This window comes from Microtus pennsylvanicus, chromosome 9 (assembly GCF_037038515.1).
Source record: "Microtus pennsylvanicus isolate mMicPen1 chromosome 9, mMicPen1.hap1, whole genome shotgun sequence".
NCBI lineage: Eukaryota > Metazoa > Chordata > Mammalia > Rodentia > Cricetidae > Microtus > Microtus pennsylvanicus.
The window spans coordinates 6858582-6877911 of record NC_134587.1 but is presented as its reverse complement, the minus strand read 5'-3'; the positions used below and the strand labels follow the sequence as shown (position 1 = coordinate 6877911).

General features: G+C 43.0%; 1 protein-coding gene across 4 annotated transcripts in view; it reads right to left on the bottom strand.

Annotated features, from left to right (window-relative positions):
- The window catches only part of Ttn (titin), a 271242-nt gene that overhangs the window by 80456 nt on the left and 171456 nt on the right, over window positions 1-19330 (bottom strand). For all 4 annotated transcript variants that reach the window (XM_075984819.1, XM_075984820.1, XM_075984821.1 and 1 more), the window contains 37 exons: window positions 18775-19041; window positions 16979-17076; window positions 15998-16166; window positions 15641-15907; window positions 15273-15539; window positions 14909-15187; window positions 14408-14816; window positions 14180-14304; window positions 13802-14068; window positions 12633-12902; window positions 12242-12544; window positions 11842-12144; window positions 11416-11603; window positions 11145-11259; window positions 10752-11036; window positions 10506-10657; window positions 9444-9591; window positions 9110-9287; window positions 8136-8257; window positions 7759-8046; window positions 7364-7660; window positions 7064-7250; window positions 6488-6603; window positions 6100-6399; window positions 5671-5970; window positions 5472-5577; window positions 5179-5375; window positions 4784-5089; window positions 4410-4688; window positions 3532-3831; window positions 3120-3422; window positions 2656-3018; window positions 2047-2349; window positions 1622-1921; window positions 1228-1524; window positions 842-1126; window positions 451-744 (listed from right to left, as the gene is read on the bottom strand). In XM_075984819.1, the coding sequence (XP_075840934.1) occupies window positions 451-744; window positions 842-1126; window positions 1228-1524; window positions 1622-1921; window positions 2047-2349; window positions 2656-3018; window positions 3120-3422; window positions 3532-3831; window positions 4410-4688; window positions 4784-5089; window positions 5179-5375; window positions 5472-5577; window positions 5671-5970; window positions 6100-6399; window positions 6488-6603; window positions 7064-7250; window positions 7364-7660; window positions 7759-8046; window positions 8136-8257; window positions 9110-9287; window positions 9444-9591; window positions 10506-10657; window positions 10752-11036; window positions 11145-11259; window positions 11416-11603; window positions 11842-12144; window positions 12242-12544; window positions 12633-12902; window positions 13802-14068; window positions 14180-14304; window positions 14408-14816; window positions 14909-15187; window positions 15273-15539; window positions 15641-15907; window positions 15998-16166; window positions 16979-17076; window positions 18775-19041 (9033 nt within the window). The remainder of the gene's footprint in view (window positions 1-450; window positions 745-841; window positions 1127-1227; window positions 1525-1621; window positions 1922-2046; window positions 2350-2655; window positions 3019-3119; window positions 3423-3531; window positions 3832-4409; window positions 4689-4783; window positions 5090-5178; window positions 5376-5471; window positions 5578-5670; window positions 5971-6099; window positions 6400-6487; window positions 6604-7063; window positions 7251-7363; window positions 7661-7758; window positions 8047-8135; window positions 8258-9109; window positions 9288-9443; window positions 9592-10505; window positions 10658-10751; window positions 11037-11144; window positions 11260-11415; window positions 11604-11841; window positions 12145-12241; window positions 12545-12632; window positions 12903-13801; window positions 14069-14179; window positions 14305-14407; window positions 14817-14908; window positions 15188-15272; window positions 15540-15640; window positions 15908-15997; window positions 16167-16978; window positions 17077-18774; window positions 19042-19330) is intronic.

The following is a 19330-nucleotide window of genomic DNA, read 5'->3' as shown; positions in this document are numbered from 1 at the left end:
CTATCCTGGGACTTGCTCTGTAGACTAGACTAGCCTTGAACTCACAGAGATCTGCCTGCCTCTACCTCTTGAGTGCTGGGATTAAAGGCATGTGTTACCATGCCTGGCCAGACTGTTGTATTTAGAGATCCTCTACTATATTGGTAATATTGAATGCTTCTAAATTATTTGAACTACTTGTAGGTTATTATGAAGACTTTGTAGATCCAAAATTTTTGGCACAGAAAACGCCACATCTTTCATATTCATAAAGCAAAAACACATGGAGATTTAGCAAATATGGTATCTTAAAAATTGCTAATAGATATTTGATTTTCTTTTATTATCCTCTAGCTAATCTAAGATCTTGAGACTGTTGGGTGTTTGATACCGTAAGTCTGAGCAAATACTTGACTTATCTATAAACAGAATTGCATTTATTTGGTAAACACAGTGAAAATCTTTTCTTACCTAGCGGATCAACTGCAAGAATTGGTCCTATTTCAACAGGAGGCCCACAGCCAAACTTGTTCTTGGCAATGACACGGAACTTGTATTCCTGTCCCTCTATGAGACCTGTGATGTCACACTTGGATCTCTCCGTCTCAATGGGCTGTCTCCACGTGTGCATCTTGGCATCTTTCCTTTCGATTATAAACCCTGTGATTTCACTTCCTCCGTCATCTGCTGGATCTGACCAATTCAGCAGACACATCTTTCTGTTTGTTACAACAGGTTTTAGGTCAAGAACTGGGCCAGGAACATCTGGGAAAAACAGTGTCAAACAATAAACAAATAAATCAGTGTCGTAAGATCACATCCCATGGGAAAATCCTATGAAAATCCTCTAGATGTTCCTTACCGAACACTTCAACCCGGACTGCTGCGAATTTGGAACCACAGCTGTTTGTTGCTGTGATCACATATCTGCCATGGTCTTTTCTCAAAGCATCCTTGATAATTAGCTCAGATTTGGTTCCGACATTCTCTATTACAACACGCTCTTTATCCAGCTCCCCTTCTTCGATGGTCCATACTCTTGTGGGCACAGGCCGGCCAGTCACCACGGCTGGGATTCTGAGAGTCTTCCCAGCCATGATCTGTATGCCTCCCTTTACAGAAACATCCAGTTCCACAGTTGGAGGCTCTGTTGAGGAAGAACGGCCGTATTTGTTAGTGCAAGGAGCAAGAAAATGTAGCCCCATGTTGGGAAACATCCAATCCCTCCCCAAGAAAACTTTAAAGTACCTTGTGGTTCAGCCACAGTAACAGGTTCTGTTTCCCCAGGTGGCCCTTCACCAGCTGCGTTGACAGCGCTCACTCGAAGTTTGTAGTCCGCGCCCTCTCGAATTTCTTTGACGGTGAACTGGCGGACTTTGATCATCTTCTCTGTGCAGCGTGACCACTCGTTAGTGCCAACCAACTGCTTATCGACAAAGTAGCCAATAATCTCCCCACCACCGTTGAAAGCTGGGGGTTCCCACTCCAGCTCAATGGTCGTAGAGCTCGTATCTGCAACTCTTGGGATGGGTGGCCCAGGCGGAGCTAGGATGAAGGCAGAAGACACAGGTCAAGTTCACCGCTGGTTTCCAAACGCGGGCTAGACTACTCTCTTACGCTCTCGTCTTAAGAAGGTACTTACAGATGGGGTCACGAGCTGTTTTGGGGTCCGAAGGTGGGCTGAACTTTCCAGGCCCAGCAGCATTTTCGGCACAGACTCGGAAGACGTAGGTGAGTCCTTCTAATAAGCCATCTACCTTGGTCTTCAGAGAACTGAGAAGGGTTTTGTTGACACGAGACCAGTGTGTGCTGTTGACCTCACGTTTTTCAAGCCAGTAACCCAAGATGGGGCTGCCGTTATCCTTTGGCTCATTCCATTTTACTAGCATGCTGTTGCTGGTAACATCTTCCACAATGGGCTTATCTGGCGCATCAGGAGGTTCTGAGGAAAAAATATATTTGAATTGTATATATAATATGATATAAAATCAATTTTACACAACCATGATGATGGGAACAGGGAAGCATATGGTGGAAGGCCAACTTAAGATGCTAAAAGAACCTTACCAAATGGATCTTTGGCCAAAAGTGGCTTGGAGACACAAGGTGGCCCAGGTCCCAACCTATTTTCAGCTCTTACACGGAAGAGGTACTCTTTTCCTTCAATCAGTTTTGTTACTGAATATTTGCAGTGTCTGAGTGTTGAAGTGATAACAATCCATTCGGAGTCAGGTTTGGTCTTGTCTTTCTTTTCCAAGGTATAGTTAATGATCTCACTGCCACCGTCATCGAGGGGGGGTTCCCATTTACAGAGGACAGAGTTCTTCCTAATATCCTCAAATACAAAGTTGACTGGCGGTCCTGGTGTATCTAATATATCAAAGGAGATGGGTGATTAAAACTTTGTATAGAACCGGCTGCTGTAGAAAACGTGTTAGCATGGTCTTTGGGTCTAGTTTTCCCATATCCTTCTATCTTTATATTACATTAGCTAACAAAGAACAAGGTCAGTTGATTTTTTTTTCAATAGTGTCTGCTTAGGTGATAAAATGTAAATGAGAACCATTTGCTGAAGTTGTTTCTTTTAAAGGGTCCCCAAACTACTTATTTTTATGTCTTGCTAGAACTCTTAGGTAGATTTTCTTTCTCCATTGTGAAGTAGTTTTAACTGCTTACCTAACACAACAACAGTGCAAGGTGCTTTGGCAACACCATGATCGTTCTCAACTTTGATCATGTACTGGCCGTGATCCGGTCTCAGAGAGTCACGGATGCGCAGCTGAGATTCTCCTTGTTTGCTGTTATTGATGCTCAAACGCTCTGTCAGAGGCAGGAAAAATGGCTCCTCTTCTTCAGCCTCACCCTTCTTCCTCCTAACTGGGGGTGCTGCCCGCTTCTTAATTTCCTCCGGTACAATGACATTTTCATCCTTTATCCATGTGATTGTTGGGTAGGGTGAGCCAGAAATGGTCGCATCAAGTGCTATTTCATCACCCCGTTTAACTTCCAGGCTTGTTTTGAGGATGACTTTTGGGGCATCTGTAATGATTAAAAGTCAGAATTGCCTTTAATTCTCAACCAAGCATGAACCCCATTTGTTTTACAATGAGAAAGCAGCACCCCTAATAAATAAAACATACCAATAGGATCTACAGCTTTGGTTGGGGGCGTGGCCCGAGAAGGTTCACCAATACCAGCAGCGTTCTCTGCTCGCACACGGAATTGGTACTCTTTCCCCTCCTCAAGTCCTTTGGCTGTATAGGTCAGGACAGGTACCAGATGCTCATTGCATCTCCTCCATCTGTCTTCACCCTTAGCAATCTTTTCTATGATGTAACCCATTATCTTGCTTCCTCCATCATACAAGGGTGGCTTCCATGTGATAGTCATTGCCTTAGCTGTAGGATTATGAACCTCAACATCCACAGGTGGATCAGGCGGTTCTGGCGAACAAAGAAAAATACCTATTACTATCGGAGAAACCAATTAATGCAAAGACAGTAATTCTCGGATATTCTGTCTTAGCTATCAAATGTCTATGTTCGAACTTACGCTTTGGATCTTGAGCGATGACGGGATTCTTGAGTTCAATATATTCGCCTCCACCAATCTTGTTGACTGCTTTTACCCGGAAAAAGTATTCACCATTTGGTATGAGATCCTTTACGGTCCAAGACAGTTTGTTCTCACCAGACATGACTGGTATGTATGTCCTCCTCCCAGCCTCTCTACGCTCCAGGACATAATGAAGAATTGGGCTTCCACCATCATATTCTGGAGGCTCCCATGTTAACTTGCAAGAACTCTTGGTTATGTCACTTGCTTTAATATCTTTGCATGGACCAGGTAGACCTGTTACATATAAAATTGATAATTACTATCATAAGCTTGAAAAATTAGCATTTGAATAGTGAACTGTATCTGATTTGGAATATATATATTTTTGGGTGGGGTAATCTTTTCTGTGCTACCGTCCCTCAGAACACAAGACATTTAGCATCTTTGTTCCCCATCTGTTACTAATCAGAAACATCAATCCTTGAGTATTTATGTTAAGCAAAATTGCTCCATTAATATCCAACTAAAACCAGTGATGGTAGTAAAGGACAGAAAAATATTATTATTACTGAAGGAGAAGACTATAGAAATCTGAATTTATATAATTCAGAAAGAAATATTGATCACTGAAATATTCTTTAGGTGTGCTAGATAGTTTACTTAAATTAGTATTTCATATGCAAATAAATTAATCAGAGCTTAATTATTAATCTAATCTCTTCAAAACTGCTTTTCAAATGAAAACACTTAAGGGAGTGTTCGGGGTCCAAATGCCAGCTCTTGAAGCTATTTGTACAGACTGTCGCAAAGCTAGCTATTATAACTTCTGGAACAGATGCTGAATGCCTGGAATTTCATTACAGAATTGTTACCTATGACTTTGACATTGATTGAAGCAGTTGCTGAGCCGAGCTTATTCTCCAGGGTGATGGTGTAAACTCCGGCATCTGCATGGACACTCTTGGGAACCTCCAGGTGTGCAGAGATGTGGTCACTCTTCATTGTTAATCTGTCGCTGGCTTTCACCTCTTTGCCGTCTTTATGCCAGCTCACAGCTGGAACTGGGACAGCTCTGAAGGGGACAGGGATGCTTAACTTTTCACCTTCGATAACAACGATGTCATGAGTCTCTAGATCAATTGTTGGTTTGCCTACAAAACATCAAGGGGTAGGGGAAAATACATTAAAATGCAATGATCAGGAAAAAAGGATCTATTATCAGCTATAAAACATATCTAATTCTTACAGTCTGGGTCTTTGGCAACCACGTTCTCAGAGATTTCCGATGGCTCACTGACGCCAACAGCATTGACGGCTCTCACTCTCAGGACATATTCCTTGTCGGGAACAATTCCCTCTTCAACTTTGAACTTCAAATCTTTTACTGGGCGAGAGTTAACTCGCATCCATTTCTCGGTGCCCACCGGACACATTTCAACATGGTAGCCTATGATAGGACTGCCACCATTTTTCTCTGGAGGTTTCCAAGCGATGGCAATGTGTTTCCTCCCAGCGTCAGTCACATGCAGATCAAGAGGAGGTGAGGGAGGACCTGGGAAGACAGCAGCAAAGCATTGACACCCCAGTCTCACCGCCAGGCCCTACACAATCTCCTCTGAATGATCGGCACGACTGACTTACTTGTCGGATCTTCAATTGACAGGATTTCTGTGGGCTCACTCGGGTGACCAACTCCTGCCTCATTTTCAGCCCGAACTTGAAACTGGACTTCTGTGCCTTCGATGACATCAGTTACTCTGAAGTTACAGTCGGGGCCTGAGGTCTTCCCAGCTTTTACCCAACGGGTACCTAATTTTTCCTTCTTCTCAATGATGTATCTGTTGGAACAAAACATTTCACTTAGCACTCAGAAAAGCAGAAGTTTGTCCCGGATGTCCGTGCTTAACTCTTTTTAAGTGGAATGGAAGCTCTACCTCTGGATTGGTCTTCCACCGTCGTTTTTAGGTGGTTCCCACTTGAGGTCAACATGTCGCTTAGTCACGTCAACCACTGTCAGGGCATAGGGTGGTCCCGGGGTGGCTGTTGGCAAAATAACCAATGGTTAGAAAAACCCGAGGGAAGATGTATTACTCGCTACAAATGCTGCTGCAAAGACTGAGTTACGGTGCATACTGAAGGTGTCTTTGGCCAGGACGGAGTCTCCGATTTCGGTGTAGTCACTTTGCCCGATGGCATTTTCTGCAGCCACGCGGAACACATACAGAGAGCCCTCTGTCAGGGGGGTTACTGTGCACTTGGTCTCCTTGACCGTGGTGTCCACTGTTTGCCAGCCTTTCCGCCTCACGTCTCTCTTTTCCACGATGTAGTTGGTGATGGGTGACCCTCCGTCTTTCTCAGGAACTGTCCACTTTAGGTCAGCTGAATTCTTTGTGATATTAATCACTTCGAGCCAACGAGGTGGTGACGGAGGATCTGAAGAAAAGAGAAAAAAAAGTCCCGTGTAAGTCTTTACCAAACGTTCTCATGGTGTCAAGGAAACAATAAGGCAAGGTGGGAATAATAGTGAGGTTTAAAATCTCCCTTAGATGTAGAGTGACTTACAGAGTTTCTCCCGGCAAAGCACAGGGTCGCTCGGGTCACTGGGCTCACTCTCTCCAGCCTTGTTCACGGCTCTCACTCGGAACGAGTATTCCTGCCCTTCCATCAGGCCTGTGAGCAAATGCTCAGTGGTGGGGACGCCCTCAGCCACTCTGACCCAGTCGTCTGTCCCTGTCTTCAGCATCTCGATGACGTAAGACTCAATCTTTGCCCCTCCATCGTGTTCTGGCTTGGTCCAGTTCAATACTAATGATGTTTTGCCTATATCCTTTACAGTTGGTTTTCCAGGAGGCCACGGAGGATCTGCAAGCCAGTTTCAACATTATTTGGTTTGTCCAAAGGAAGTTAATATATGCCTCAAAACAACCACAGAAAATCATATAAATAATACCTATGGGATCCTTTATTAAGATTGGTTCAGTTGATCTACTTGGCTTTCCAGGTCCAGCCAAATTTTCAGCCAGCACACGGAATCTGTACTTTTTCTTATTGGTGAGACCTTTCACTCTGGAGCAGGGACAAGGTAACATCATGGTAAGAAGTGTGTACTATACATAGAGGAGGCTAACTTGTTTAAATAGTGAGAATCAATTTGTAAATTTAACTGAATATTCTTCCACATAAATTTAAAATTATTTTTAACTGCACTGTCACATTCTTTATATTAAGCCACATATATTACTCAAATTCTATAATATTATACAAATTATAATATTATCAGTTATGCTAATATATTGGAAGACCAAATGCTTAGAAATGCCTAGAAGGTTACTATTATAGAGATAGCAGATATGTGCTATTAGATGGTATCCATGTCATTTAAAAACCATGTGCCAACAGGCAACAGAAGTAAAAGTGATGAAAATCTCTTGATTTGTAATCACATGTGATCAAAGGGAATGGTGGTGTGCCAACAACTGAGTACGTGGCTAATTTGAAGCATGACAGACAGGTGGGGCGGGCTCACCTGTAGGTTGTGTCCTTCACTGGCATCTTATTGCATCGGACCCATTTGTCAGTGTCAGGGTCTAATCTTTCCACCCAGTATCCGGTGATGGGGCTGCCACCATCGTCATCTGGCTCACACCACGTGAGGGTCACTGCATCTTTAGTGATGTCGGAAGGTTCCAGGCGAGTTGGCGGTCCAGGTGGATCTATAGACGGCATAGTGACAGAAAAAAGTCACGATCTGCACCCAATACCTACATGCACGATTGATATAACCATCTCTTTTTCTTCTCTTTAGTTAGCAGATCGAGCATCTCACCAAACTGATATTTGGCGACTATTGGAGCAGCCTGCACTGGCTCGCCAACGCCGTACATGTTCTCCGCCGCAACTCTGAAGATGTACTCTTTGTTGGGTGTCAGTTTGGTCGCCTTGAAGTGTGTGTCCTTCACAGTCGAGGAGAGCTTGTGCCACACATCGCTGTCCGTCGCCTTCCTCTCCACGACATAGTTCGTGATCTTAGATCCACCATCATCTCTTGGCGGGTTCCACGTCAGAAGACAAGACTCATTGGTTACCTCTGTGATGTCGAAAGCAGCTGGTGGTCCGGGTTTATCTGTGGATGGCATCACACGGGGGAAAAAATGTCATAAACTGTTTTGTTCAAGTAACCATGGCGAACTTAATCCTTTTCAAAAGAAGAGTCTCCCTTACCCAAGACGTTCACTTCCACCACTGCGGTGGCCCGGCCGCAGACGTTCACGGCTTCTATGATGTACGTGCCTGTGTCGCTTCTCTTACTGTCTGTGATTGTCACCGTGGATTTCTTAGGGACGTTTTCGATGGTGATTCTTTGGTCTGGCTTCAGAAGGGTATCCGCCTTTGTCCAGGTTATTTTAGGTTCAGGCTTTCCAGTCACAGTGGCCGGAAGCTCAATCTTTGTGCCGGCTTTTACCGTGAGACCAGCGAGGAGTTTCACATCAAGGAAGATCTCAGGAGCCTCTGAATTGGAAAAGATTATTCACACTGTTAGTGAGTTCAAGCTGACAAGGTCAGAACCCTGACTGATAAGACAAGAAAATGATAAATACCCTGTGTGTCCACCGCCTGGATTTCTTCTGTGGGTTTGCTTGGCTTGCTAGCACCTAGCCTGTTCAAGGCTTTCACGCGGTAGGCATACCATTTGCCTTCCTCGAGGCCAGTCACTTCCATTCTGTCAGAACACAAATAGGGGCGTTATGGTCACGGAGATAATCTATTACACTTAGAGTTACCTAGTATAGTTATTTCTCTAGAATTCATACCACTAACATAGTACCAGTTTTTAGATGGAATATCTGGATTGTGGGGAGTGGAGGAAGCAATGAATGTGTCAGGAATGGATGCAATACTGATGAATTGTGCTGTTGACGTGAGCACAACCATGTCCTCAGACTCATGGAAATGGCAAAGCCTTCCTCTGGTCTAAGTACCAATGTTGACAAACCTTTGACCTTTAGGTAAGACAAGTGTATACAAAGTATCAACCACAGCTTCTTCCTCCTGAATCTCCTCTACCCAGACCTCCCACTGAGACTGTCTAGACTAGTGTATACAAAGTATCGACCACAGCTTCTTCCTCCTGAATCTCCCCTACCCAGACCTCCCACGGAGGCTGTCTACAGCCTCCTCTTTGGGCTGTACATAATAACCTGCTGAGTTTGCTGGTAGCATAGGAGGTGTCCTCCATTATCGTGGTCACCCTCCCCAAAAAAACACACACTAGACCACAGTTTTTCCTGTATATATCTGCTATGTCTTCCATTTCTTCATTCCTGTGTTGCCCCAGTCAGGTTCCTGGGACCAGGCTATTCTTGACGTGTGACTGGACTTTTAAGTATCATAACTAATGAAACCTTGAACGCTATCTATGCTCAGCTGAACTTTGTGAAATCGGATATAGGTATACTAGAAAGATTCTTAGTGAGGAAAAAAAATGAACATTTAATGTCTCCCAGGTAAAATCCATTCTAGTGGGTAGGAGTCGGAATTACTCATGTATCCAGTTTAAAAAACAAACACCTACTTTGTGTCTGCAACAGGCTCGCCACAGGCAACCCATTTGTCAGAACCACGGGGGCATTTTTCAACTATATATCCTTTGATGCGCGAGCCACCGTCATTTTTAGGAGGATCCCATGTGAGGAAGATGCTCTTGGCAGTCCTGTCTCTCCACTTGACATTCTCAGGTGGGTCAGGTACGGCTGGAACATTTTAAGGAGGGCGTTAACCGTAGACAGGCTGCTCTCCAGTTATTGCCACGCTACCAACCCATGCCATCCCTCCAAACTTCAACCCCGGCACTAAAACCAAAATTCGGTAACACAGACCCGGCATGAGCCCATGAGGCATGCACTTACTTGCAGGAGCAGACATATTTACAGGCTCATCAGTATATGCAGGTTCTCCAGGGCCACACTTATTTCGAGCGCAGACTTTGAATAGATATTCCTTTCCTTGAACAAGATCAGGAACTGTGAATTCTAGATCGGTCACGAAGTCCATAACCTGGGACAAAGAAACAGTTAATTGATTATCTTCCCCGAGTATTTCCTTAAGTCAAAAGACGTTTTTTAAAAAATCATGAATGCAAAAACCCACTATTAATTTTTTAAAACTGGGACTTTCTATGTAGCCCAGGCTGCCCTGGAATCTATTACTGTTTAGTTCCGGTTGGCTCTAAATCCACAGTCCTGCCTCAGTTTCCATAAGCATGTGTCACTACACCCTGCTTACTCTAAAGTTGTTTTGCATGAAAACTTAGTGTTATTCTTATACTATTTTTGTATTAGGAAAAAACAGCAAGGTGTGTTATAATAATAATTGGCCTTAAATACAATGAGAAATAGATTCCTAGTTTGTGTGCATTAAAAAGATGGTAGTTTATTAGAAATTTAATTTTAAATGAGAGTATAATGAGCTGGGGGCAAACTCATTGATGTAGTTGCTGTTTAGCATGTGAATCTAAGTTTTATTTCTAGTACTGCAAAATGTGTGTGTGCACGCGCGCATAGATACATGGAATACACACACACGCACACATACATATAACCAGCATAAAGGAAGAGAACATGGCAGATCAGGTCAACTAAGGTAAATCAAGTGCAGTGATGAAAAAACCATGAACATTGAGACAAAAAATACGCTTTGAAATGGCTTATAGCTCAGTGTGCGCCTGTGTGTACTCACTAGATACCAAGTGTGTAGGTAAGCTTTCTTTCATGTGTTAAAGGTGCCTAGCTGAAAACAAAATGGGACAACTGTACCAAACCCTGGCTAAATTACCCAAGGAACAGTCCAAAGATTGAGGCTTTGTCATGAGACTAAGGTAAACTGAGCCCATCTGCCTGGCCTCCCCGCCTCCTCCTGGAATGCCCTTCATTCTCTCTTCTAAAATTGCCGCGTTCCTATGCGACACTCACTTTAGTCCACGTTTTCCGGCTCATGTCTCTCTTTTCAATGACATATCCAGTTAGTGGGCTTCCTCCGTCATCGTCGGGTGGTTCCCAAGTCAAGTGCACAGAATCCTTTGTTACATCGCTAAATTTCAGTTCTTTGGGTGCGCTTGGGGGAGCTAGTAAGAAAAGGCAGTGAGAGGTATTATGATTGAGGTCAATATGTATTAAAGCAGTCAAATCACATTAGATAGCAGAAGTTTAATTCCTTACCGATCACATTGACATCAATTTCTCCAGAAATTGACTTCACAGGATTTTCTAATGTGAGTGTGTAAATACCCTTGTCTGGCCGTTCACTCGGAGAAATAACGAGTTCGGCATAGGCAGATATGGTCTTCATTTTCACACGGTCCCCCTCTTCTAGGACTTGATCTCCAAAAGTCCAGGTTGCCTTTGGTCTTGGGTAGCCCGTGCTTGGAACCAGGATCTTGATGGGATTTGGGACGATAACTTCCAGACCATCTTTGAATGCACTCAAATCCATTGTTGGTTCAACTACCAAGAAGAAAAAAGCCGTGAATTTCTAGTACCATATGTATGTCTCTGGTACACCAAAGAACGTATGGGCTATTCCCTAATCTAGAAAGTAAAATATTTTTTTACCAAAGGCATCATCAGCGGTGAGAGGACCAAGGATCTCAGATGGATCTGAAACACCAGCTGCATTTTCTGCAGATACTCTATATAAATATTTATTTCCTTTATGCAATCCAGTGACCTAAAATTACAAGTTAGTATTTGTTATCATATTCATTTAAGCCCATGAACATATATATGTTATAATATATGTGATATTTTATAATTATGTATATAGAATATAGAACATATATACATATATAATACACATATATTTTTTAAGATGCAAACTGCTTACCTTGTAAGTCAGTTCAGGGACAGGTTTCATATTGCAGCGAATCCAATTGTCTTTCCCTTCCTCACATCTTTCAATTATATACCCCAATATTGGGCTGCCCCCATCTTTCAGAGGAGGCTCCCATGTGAGCTGAACTGATGATTGTGTCTGTTCCGAGGAACTGAGGTTCACAGGAGGACTTGGTCTCTCTGGAATGGCAGAAAAATTAGGGACATATAATTTCATTGAGTGACAATTTCTCAAGACATGGAATGATCCTAACAATGTCATCAGAACAAGTCTGTGGGCCATGTGGGCACAGTCTTGGCTTTTACCGTTTTGTTCTTTTATTATATTTTATTTGATCAGAAGCATCTGAATTCACAGATTTAATTCTTTGGTTTCATGCGGTGTTTATTTCCTTTTGAAGTACTGCTGTGATCTTACCTATTGGATCAGCAACTTTGACAAAGGGTGTGGCTGTGCTTGGTTTCCCAACTCCGATTCGGTTCTGGGCTCTGACCCGGAAGCTGTACTCCTGTCCTTCAACCACATCGGTGACCGTTGCTGACAGGTCCTCAGCCCTTACGGTCATGGCAGTGTCCCACCTGATAGAAGTCTTGTCCCTCAGTTCAATCACATAGTTTGTGATTTCAGCACCTCCATCGTACTCTGGTGGCTCCCACGTCAGCGAGACACCAAATCTATTCACGTCGGTGATGGTGACATTCAAAGGAGGGCCTGGAACATCTGGATGTTATCACAGAAGAAGCACACGTGAATTCAGGTTATGTTGGGGAGAAACAAAAAATTAAGCTAGTTGGCAGTTTACTTAACTTCTTCTTACCATATTTACTCCTGGCTTCCACAGGATTGTCCGTTTCTACTGGTTCTCCAGTGCCAACTCTGTTCCTCGCGCTCACACGGAACAGGTACTCCACTCCTCCTTTCTGTAGGCCGGTGACAGTAAACTCACAGCTGTCCGCTCGGTCAGTGACCAGCACCCAGGTCTTCCTCTTGATATCACGCCTTTCAACAACATAACCTATGATTTTGCTCCCACCGTCTGTTAATGGTTCTTCCCAAGCGAGGCTGACTTCACCATCAAATGTTTCGGTCACTTCTAGGTTACGAACTGGCCCAGGAACATCTGCAATGTACAAATCATAGACTGTTTAGTGGTACTACGCCTTTAAGCTGCACTATGCCAATCAAGTTTGAGTGACTTGGCGGCTTACCAATAACTTGTAAGTTGATGAAGCCTTCTGCTTTCCCATGCTTGTTCTGAAGCACGATTTTGTACCTCCCCTTGTCCTCCTTTTTGGCTTCCAAGATTCTGAAAGAAGTCTGCTCAGCTGTAGTGTCCACAGTTTTTGTAGACAGAGGTTCGTTTTCTTTAAACCACTCAGCTTCTGCTTTGGGGTAGGCGTCGTAGGGCACGACCATGGTCAGGGGCTGCCCGGCATCAACCACGAGATCCTGATCAGCTGTCTTGATTTTAGGTGCAGCTAGCGAGAAAGAGAACATGCAAACGTGTTTGAGTAATATATTAAAGTCATGCTACGGCATGGGTTTTTTTTAAAAACTCTACATTGGCTAACATTATCAGAACCTTGGAAGTATGCTGCAGTCATTTTATAGCAGAGAGCGCTGTTGGAGGGTTATAATAATTCTTCCCTATTCCAAACCATCAGCCTTGAAAAAAAAGATAGTTGGAGATGGCATAATGAAGATTAACATCCAGTCTTCATTAAAAATAGTAACAGAGAGGGGATGGAGAGATGGCTCAGTGGTTAAGAGCACTGGTTGTTCTTCCAGAGGACCTGAGTTCAATTCCCAGCAACCACATGGTGGCTCATAACCATCTATAATGAGATTTGGTGCCTTCTTCTGGCATGTAGGTATACATATAGGCAGAATATTGTATACATAATAAATAAATAAATCTTTAAAAAAATAGTAACAGAGGACCGAGAATAAAGTGAAGTGGGTTTTGCTTTTGTTGCTGAAACTATTTGATAAAATCAGTTTTTGATAAATCAGGCATTTTTTTTCCTTGAATACAGGATATACCAATAGGTTGTTTTTAGAACAACCTATGTAGGTATCTTGGGTTAAGATGAGAGTTATCTAAAAGATACATAGGAGTTGCACAGCAGTAGAGTGAGGGATTGTCATTTTATGAATTCATGAACAGCTGCCACGTGCCAGGAATAATCCCATGGTATGATATGAATGCCATTAATGTCCTCTCTAGAATAGAAGAAAGTAGAGTATCTAACATGCGATGTGGGCTTGAAAACCATAGGCTTTCACAAGAAGCATTTTGCTATAACTGTAAAATCTGAAGTCTATGTAAGATCTGTGATTTCATCAGACCATTGCAAAGCAAAAGAAGGCGCCTTACCTGCTAACTCAAGTTTCGCCCTGGCTTCTTTATCTTTGGCAATGAATCTGTATTCGCCCTGGTCACGTGGTTTAATGTCACAAATCTGTAGCCTGTGTATCTTTCCTTCACTCATCATCTGGTGCTTGTCGCCCTGGACAACAACCATGTTATTTCTAAGCCATTGGACCTCCACTTTATCTTTGTTGAGCTCAGCCATAAAGATAACATCGGCACCAGGGGCTTCAAGAATGTCTTGAGGAGGCCTGATAATCTCAACAGGGATTTCTGGAAAGGAAATGTAAAAATAAAAACAGATGATGTATGCTTGTATTTTTATCAGCATCATAAAAAAAAAAGGTCACTTCAGTCAGAATTACTCTTGAAGCCGATGCGCACCTTCCACAAAGAGCCTCGCTCGGGACTTCCTGTCCTCTACGCCACAAGCGTATTCACACTCATCCTCCAGCCGGCAGTCCTTTATGATGAGCCTGTGTACGCTCCCATCTTTTTCAAATTTGTATCTGAAGAAGAGATTGGATGATTAGTTAGTTTGAGCCACAAGCGCTAGGCTGTCAAAGTGCACACAAAAGCAGCGAGCCCCAGCACCGAATGCTTTTGGCATACTTTTTGCCTTCCTTGATTTCTCTTCCGTTTCGGTACCATTTTACATTGGCTTTCTCTCTGGAGAGTTGGCAGGAGAAGACTGCGTCATCAAACTCAGTGACCGTCTGGTCTTCTAGGTGCTCCACGAATTCTGTCGGGGCTTCTATGATGAGTAGCTCTGCGACCGATTTGTCTTGTCCAGCCGTGACAATGTATTCACCCTCATCTGGAAACCCGCAGTCCTTGATGATTAGCGAGTGCTTGTACTTATCAATTCGGTATGACACGCGGTTGTCAAAGGGCACTTCTTCTCCATTTTTGGTCCACTTGAGTGTCACATTGAGACGATTCACCTTGCACCAGAAGGTGACTGATTTCTTCTCCATTGTTTCAATATCTTTAAGAGGTTCAATAATCCTAAGATCTTCCTCTGTAGTGATAGAGAACATAATGTTGAATTTAGTTGTTTGCATAATATAAATGGCTGGGAAAAAATGCTCTGGCACCGTCTAAGTCACATACCTTCCACTATTAGATTGGCTGCGCTCTTAACATTCTCCCCTCTGTGGTTAGTCAGCGACACATTGTAGTTGGCTTGGTCATCTAAGCGTGCGTCTCTGATTCTGAGAGTGTAGACCAGGTCCTTTTGGAGGATGATGTATTTTGAACTATCAAATATGGCCTCTTCGTTTCTGAACCACTTGGCTTTGGCACCTTCGGTGTTGACTTCACAGTTAAAGACAACCTCTTGCTGTTCTTTCACCGTGGTGTCCTTAAGAGGAACTATGATCTTGAGTTTTTCTGTAAACAACCAATAAGACTTTGTAGCATGACAAGGGACCAAAACTACAAACAAATCAATCCGAAGAAGCAAGAAGAAACTTACCGATGACAGTCAGGTGAGCCGCAGCTCTGGCAGCCCCAACCATGACCACGTAAGTGCCCATGTCTTGTAGTGTGGCGTCTTTCACAACTAGGACTCTCTTTTTGCCATCAGCGATGACGTCATATTTATCTCCAGACTCAAGAGTCTGATCATCCCTCTTCCACTGAACCTCAAAGCTTTCCTTTGATATAGTGCAGACAAACTCAGCCTTTTCTCCTTCCAGGATTTCAAGGTTTTGAGGCTTTGAGATAAATTCAGCAGCAAGTTCTGGAAAGCAAAACATTGGAAGACATTGAAAACATTTGAATCTTAAGTCCGACAAGAATGAATGACTAGGGAGAGAATGTGCTTCCCTGAGATTTTCTTACCATGTACTTTGACTTTGCCGTCTGTCCGAGAACTTGGGAGTCGACAGTTGTAGCTGCCCGCGTCCTCAAGCTGTGCATTCTGAACGATCAGGATTCTCTTCCTGCCATCAGTAAGTATCTCAAATCTTCCTGTTTCTATGATCTCCTCATCCCCTTTGTACCAGATCACTTCGGCCCCAGGCTTGGAGACTTCGCACACCAGCTTGATAGTGTCTCCTTCACTAACTTCAAGGTTAGCAAGATTCTTTGTGAAGACAGCTTCTTCCTCTACAGAAAAAGAACCCAAATTCATTCAGTAAAACCAGAAGTGGGTTTTCCAGACTAGTGCATTTAGGCAAAGAAAGCCTTCACACTCACCCAGAACTGTCAGCATGCCGGAAGTTCTTGCCGTCCGCACTTCACAGGAATATTCGGCTTCGTCGTTCAGTAGACATTTGTTGACGACGAGAATTCGTACGGCTCCCTTAGAAATGATGTCATACTTTTTGCCCTTTTTAATTTCAGCACCATCTTTAAACCACTGAACCTGTATTTTAAGGCAAACAGATTTATTTTTTTTAATCAGTGTTCATGTTGTTCCTTCACATGGTATTCCTAACAGAAACTACGGGAGCTAGGATGCGGAAGAATTAAAAAAAAAATCAATCTTAAGACATTATAGTATTTATAAAAGAAGACCATAAATATAGTATGTATGAAGGACAGATAAAAATATAAATAAAAAAACAAAAAGCAAGAACAAAGTTACCAAGTACTGTTGACCCTTTATGATACTATTACCAAATATGAAAAAAAATAACAGGATTATGCATGTTTTGAGTCTTAGGGGGCCTTAGTCTGCTGTGGAAGCAGACTGAAAGTTAAAGAAATTTGGCAATAAAAATAGTTTATGGCAACCTGAAATACCTAGCTAAGATGCGGAATTACTGCTGTTTAATATTTTTTTAATCTTAACATGATAGCAACTCCAAATGTCTCTAAATGGTAAAATCTCGTCTGAGTTCAGGGTTTTTCTATTGAGTAATACTAAGGAGAATAATTAAGTCAGGTCCATCTTTCATGCTAACATAATCCTTAAAATGGGGAAGGGGGTTCAGAGAAAATATTTAGCTATTTTTTTCTTACTTTCTATTTGGCCGAAAGCAAACAGAGCTTCTTGCTAATCTAAGATAATGGTGTGTAGTTGCAGACCTTGGATACCCTAAGATAATGGTGTGTAGTTGCAGACCTGGATACTCTAAGATAATGGTGTGTAGTTGCAGACCTTGGATACCCTAAGATAATGCTGTGTAGTTACAGACCTTGGATACCCTAAGATAATGCTGTGTAGTTACAGACCTTGGCATTTTCCTTGGAAATTTCACACTCAAACCGAGCCGTTTCTTTTTCTTTAACTTGAAGGTCCGTGAGTGGTCTTAGGAATTCCACATGAGGAGCTGTAAGAGAATGGCATTGATATTCAAAGGAGGCTCCAGCAAATTAATCCTGATATTTTTCTGGTACACATTTAAAAAAGTGCCGCTCTCTCTCTCTCTCTCTCTCTCTCTCTCTCTCTCTCTCTCAAGACAAGGTTTCTCTGGCCTTAAACTCTGCCTGCCTTTGCCTGCCATGTGCTGGGCCTCAGGGCTGCACTGCCAACACCCAGTGAGAAAAAGTGACTCTCTTTTGCAGGACTTTTTTTTTTCCCATATTAGTAGACTGACACTGACTTTGAGATCGCTTGCAGCCTCCACGGGGGATGATGCCTTGCTTTTGATCTGTCTAGCTCACATACATTTTGTCTTACTGTGCTACCAACTTAGTTCTTTCACACTGAGATCCATCTCAGCTCTTCTGAATGCTTCCTGAAGAAGATGCCTTCTTTCTGTTGGTTCTATACCAGAGTTGAAGGACATTATTTGTCAAAGGAAACACTAGCAAGGGAAGGAACATCATTCGGAATCCAGTAGAATTCAAAGACAATAGCCTGAATGCCAAGACAACAGTTTGAAGCCCTCCAGTTGGCTTTGTGTATGGCTAATAGGCATGAGTCCAGTTGGAACCACACATATCCAGCTTTTCAGTTTTGACTCAGCTTTAAAGATTTCCCATGCAAGTCAGGCATGTATTCGTATGACAAACACTGTGTTCTACAGGGGGCGCTGATTTGGCTTTTATGTCTGCTGGTTCAGGCATCTCCAGACACGGGACTGCTGCTCTGCGGGATGGAGCGGCTGCCTCTTTTCCCTTCCATCTTTCAGTGCTCCTTATAAGGCCTTTCCAAGTCAACCCTTCTTGGTCATGGGGTTCTGAGACCAACGCTAGCTGATAGGCTTGACGATAAGCCATCATGGCTGAGCCTTCACCAAGAGGAAGTAGATGACAAGGGGAAGAAACCCCAGGGGGCTACTCTGAGGTAAGTTAACTGAAGCGTGGAAAGAGTGGCATGGCACAAGATGCTGGGAGCACAGTCAAAGCCACTAGGTTTTAGTTGTTGACAGATGAGGAGCAACATAGCCAAACAAGTATTGCACAAAAATATACCATGAAAAAATGCTTTGCTGGACAAATGAATCAACAAAGCGAATGAGCTAGCTAGCAGTGGACATACTGAGATAAAGGCTTATTTCTGCACCAGGGGAAGAAGCAATAGCAAAAATGATAAAGTGCTTCATTCAAAGAATCCAGGACTCAAAGAACCTGGGCCTCATTCAGTTTCTCTTCCATCCTTATTCTCAGACTGGATTATGTGATAGGGCATTGACACAGAAGAGCTGTTCTCAAGTATGTTTGTTCCCATTCAAGCAAACTTTCATTCTCATTTTTAAGATATTCTCCAGGCCTGAAAACTTATCTTCCTTCCAAATAGAGTCACGGTTCCGCACTGCCCTTTGTGTTAAAGGTTATTTTCATTTCTAGCAGGATATTCAAATAGTGGGATTAACCGCATACAGACAAAGAGCACAGCAGCACAGTGAACAGTGGTCGGCGTCTTTCCCAAGACCAGACAGAGCACAAGAAGGTTTGTAAAGATACGTGTGAAGTATCAGGTTAGGCCAAGAATTATGATTAGGCCAAGAAGGGCATGCATAAAGTGTCTTGATGTTTTGGCTACAAAGAGTTACAAAGGCCAAGTCCTGAGGAGGAGTACTTACGAACAACATTCAGGTTACAGGAAGTCTTAAAGTCCTTAGCGTCGCAAGTGTACGTTTTGATATCCTCTGGGGTACAGCCATGTATAATGAGCTTCCTGACCCTGCCATCAGCGACGATTTCGTATTTCTTGCTCTTGAGGATTTCTGTGCCATTTTTGAACCATTTCACCTTGGCGTTCTCTCTGGACACTTCACATTCCAGCACTGCAGTGGCCTCCTCTTCGACCGTCTGGTCTTCAAGGGGTTTAGTGAACTCAACTGGGGGTTCTGAAAGAATCCAACTTATTAGCTGCTTCCCTTCTCCAAGAGTTCCAGAACTTTCTCTACTTTTCTCTGGCATCTCTGGGGCTACTTCTGCTCCAAGTTTACTCACTTGCCAAACTATTTTTCATTTAGATGTTTTCCTTAAATAGTGTTGCTTTATCATTATTCATACACACAGAGAAAAAAAAACCTTTCTATGTTTTTTCCCCTTCCCCCACTGCCCCGGCCAGTCTGGAAACTCATTTTGTAGACCAGGTTGGTTTCAAACTTGAGACAATCCTTCTGCCTCTGC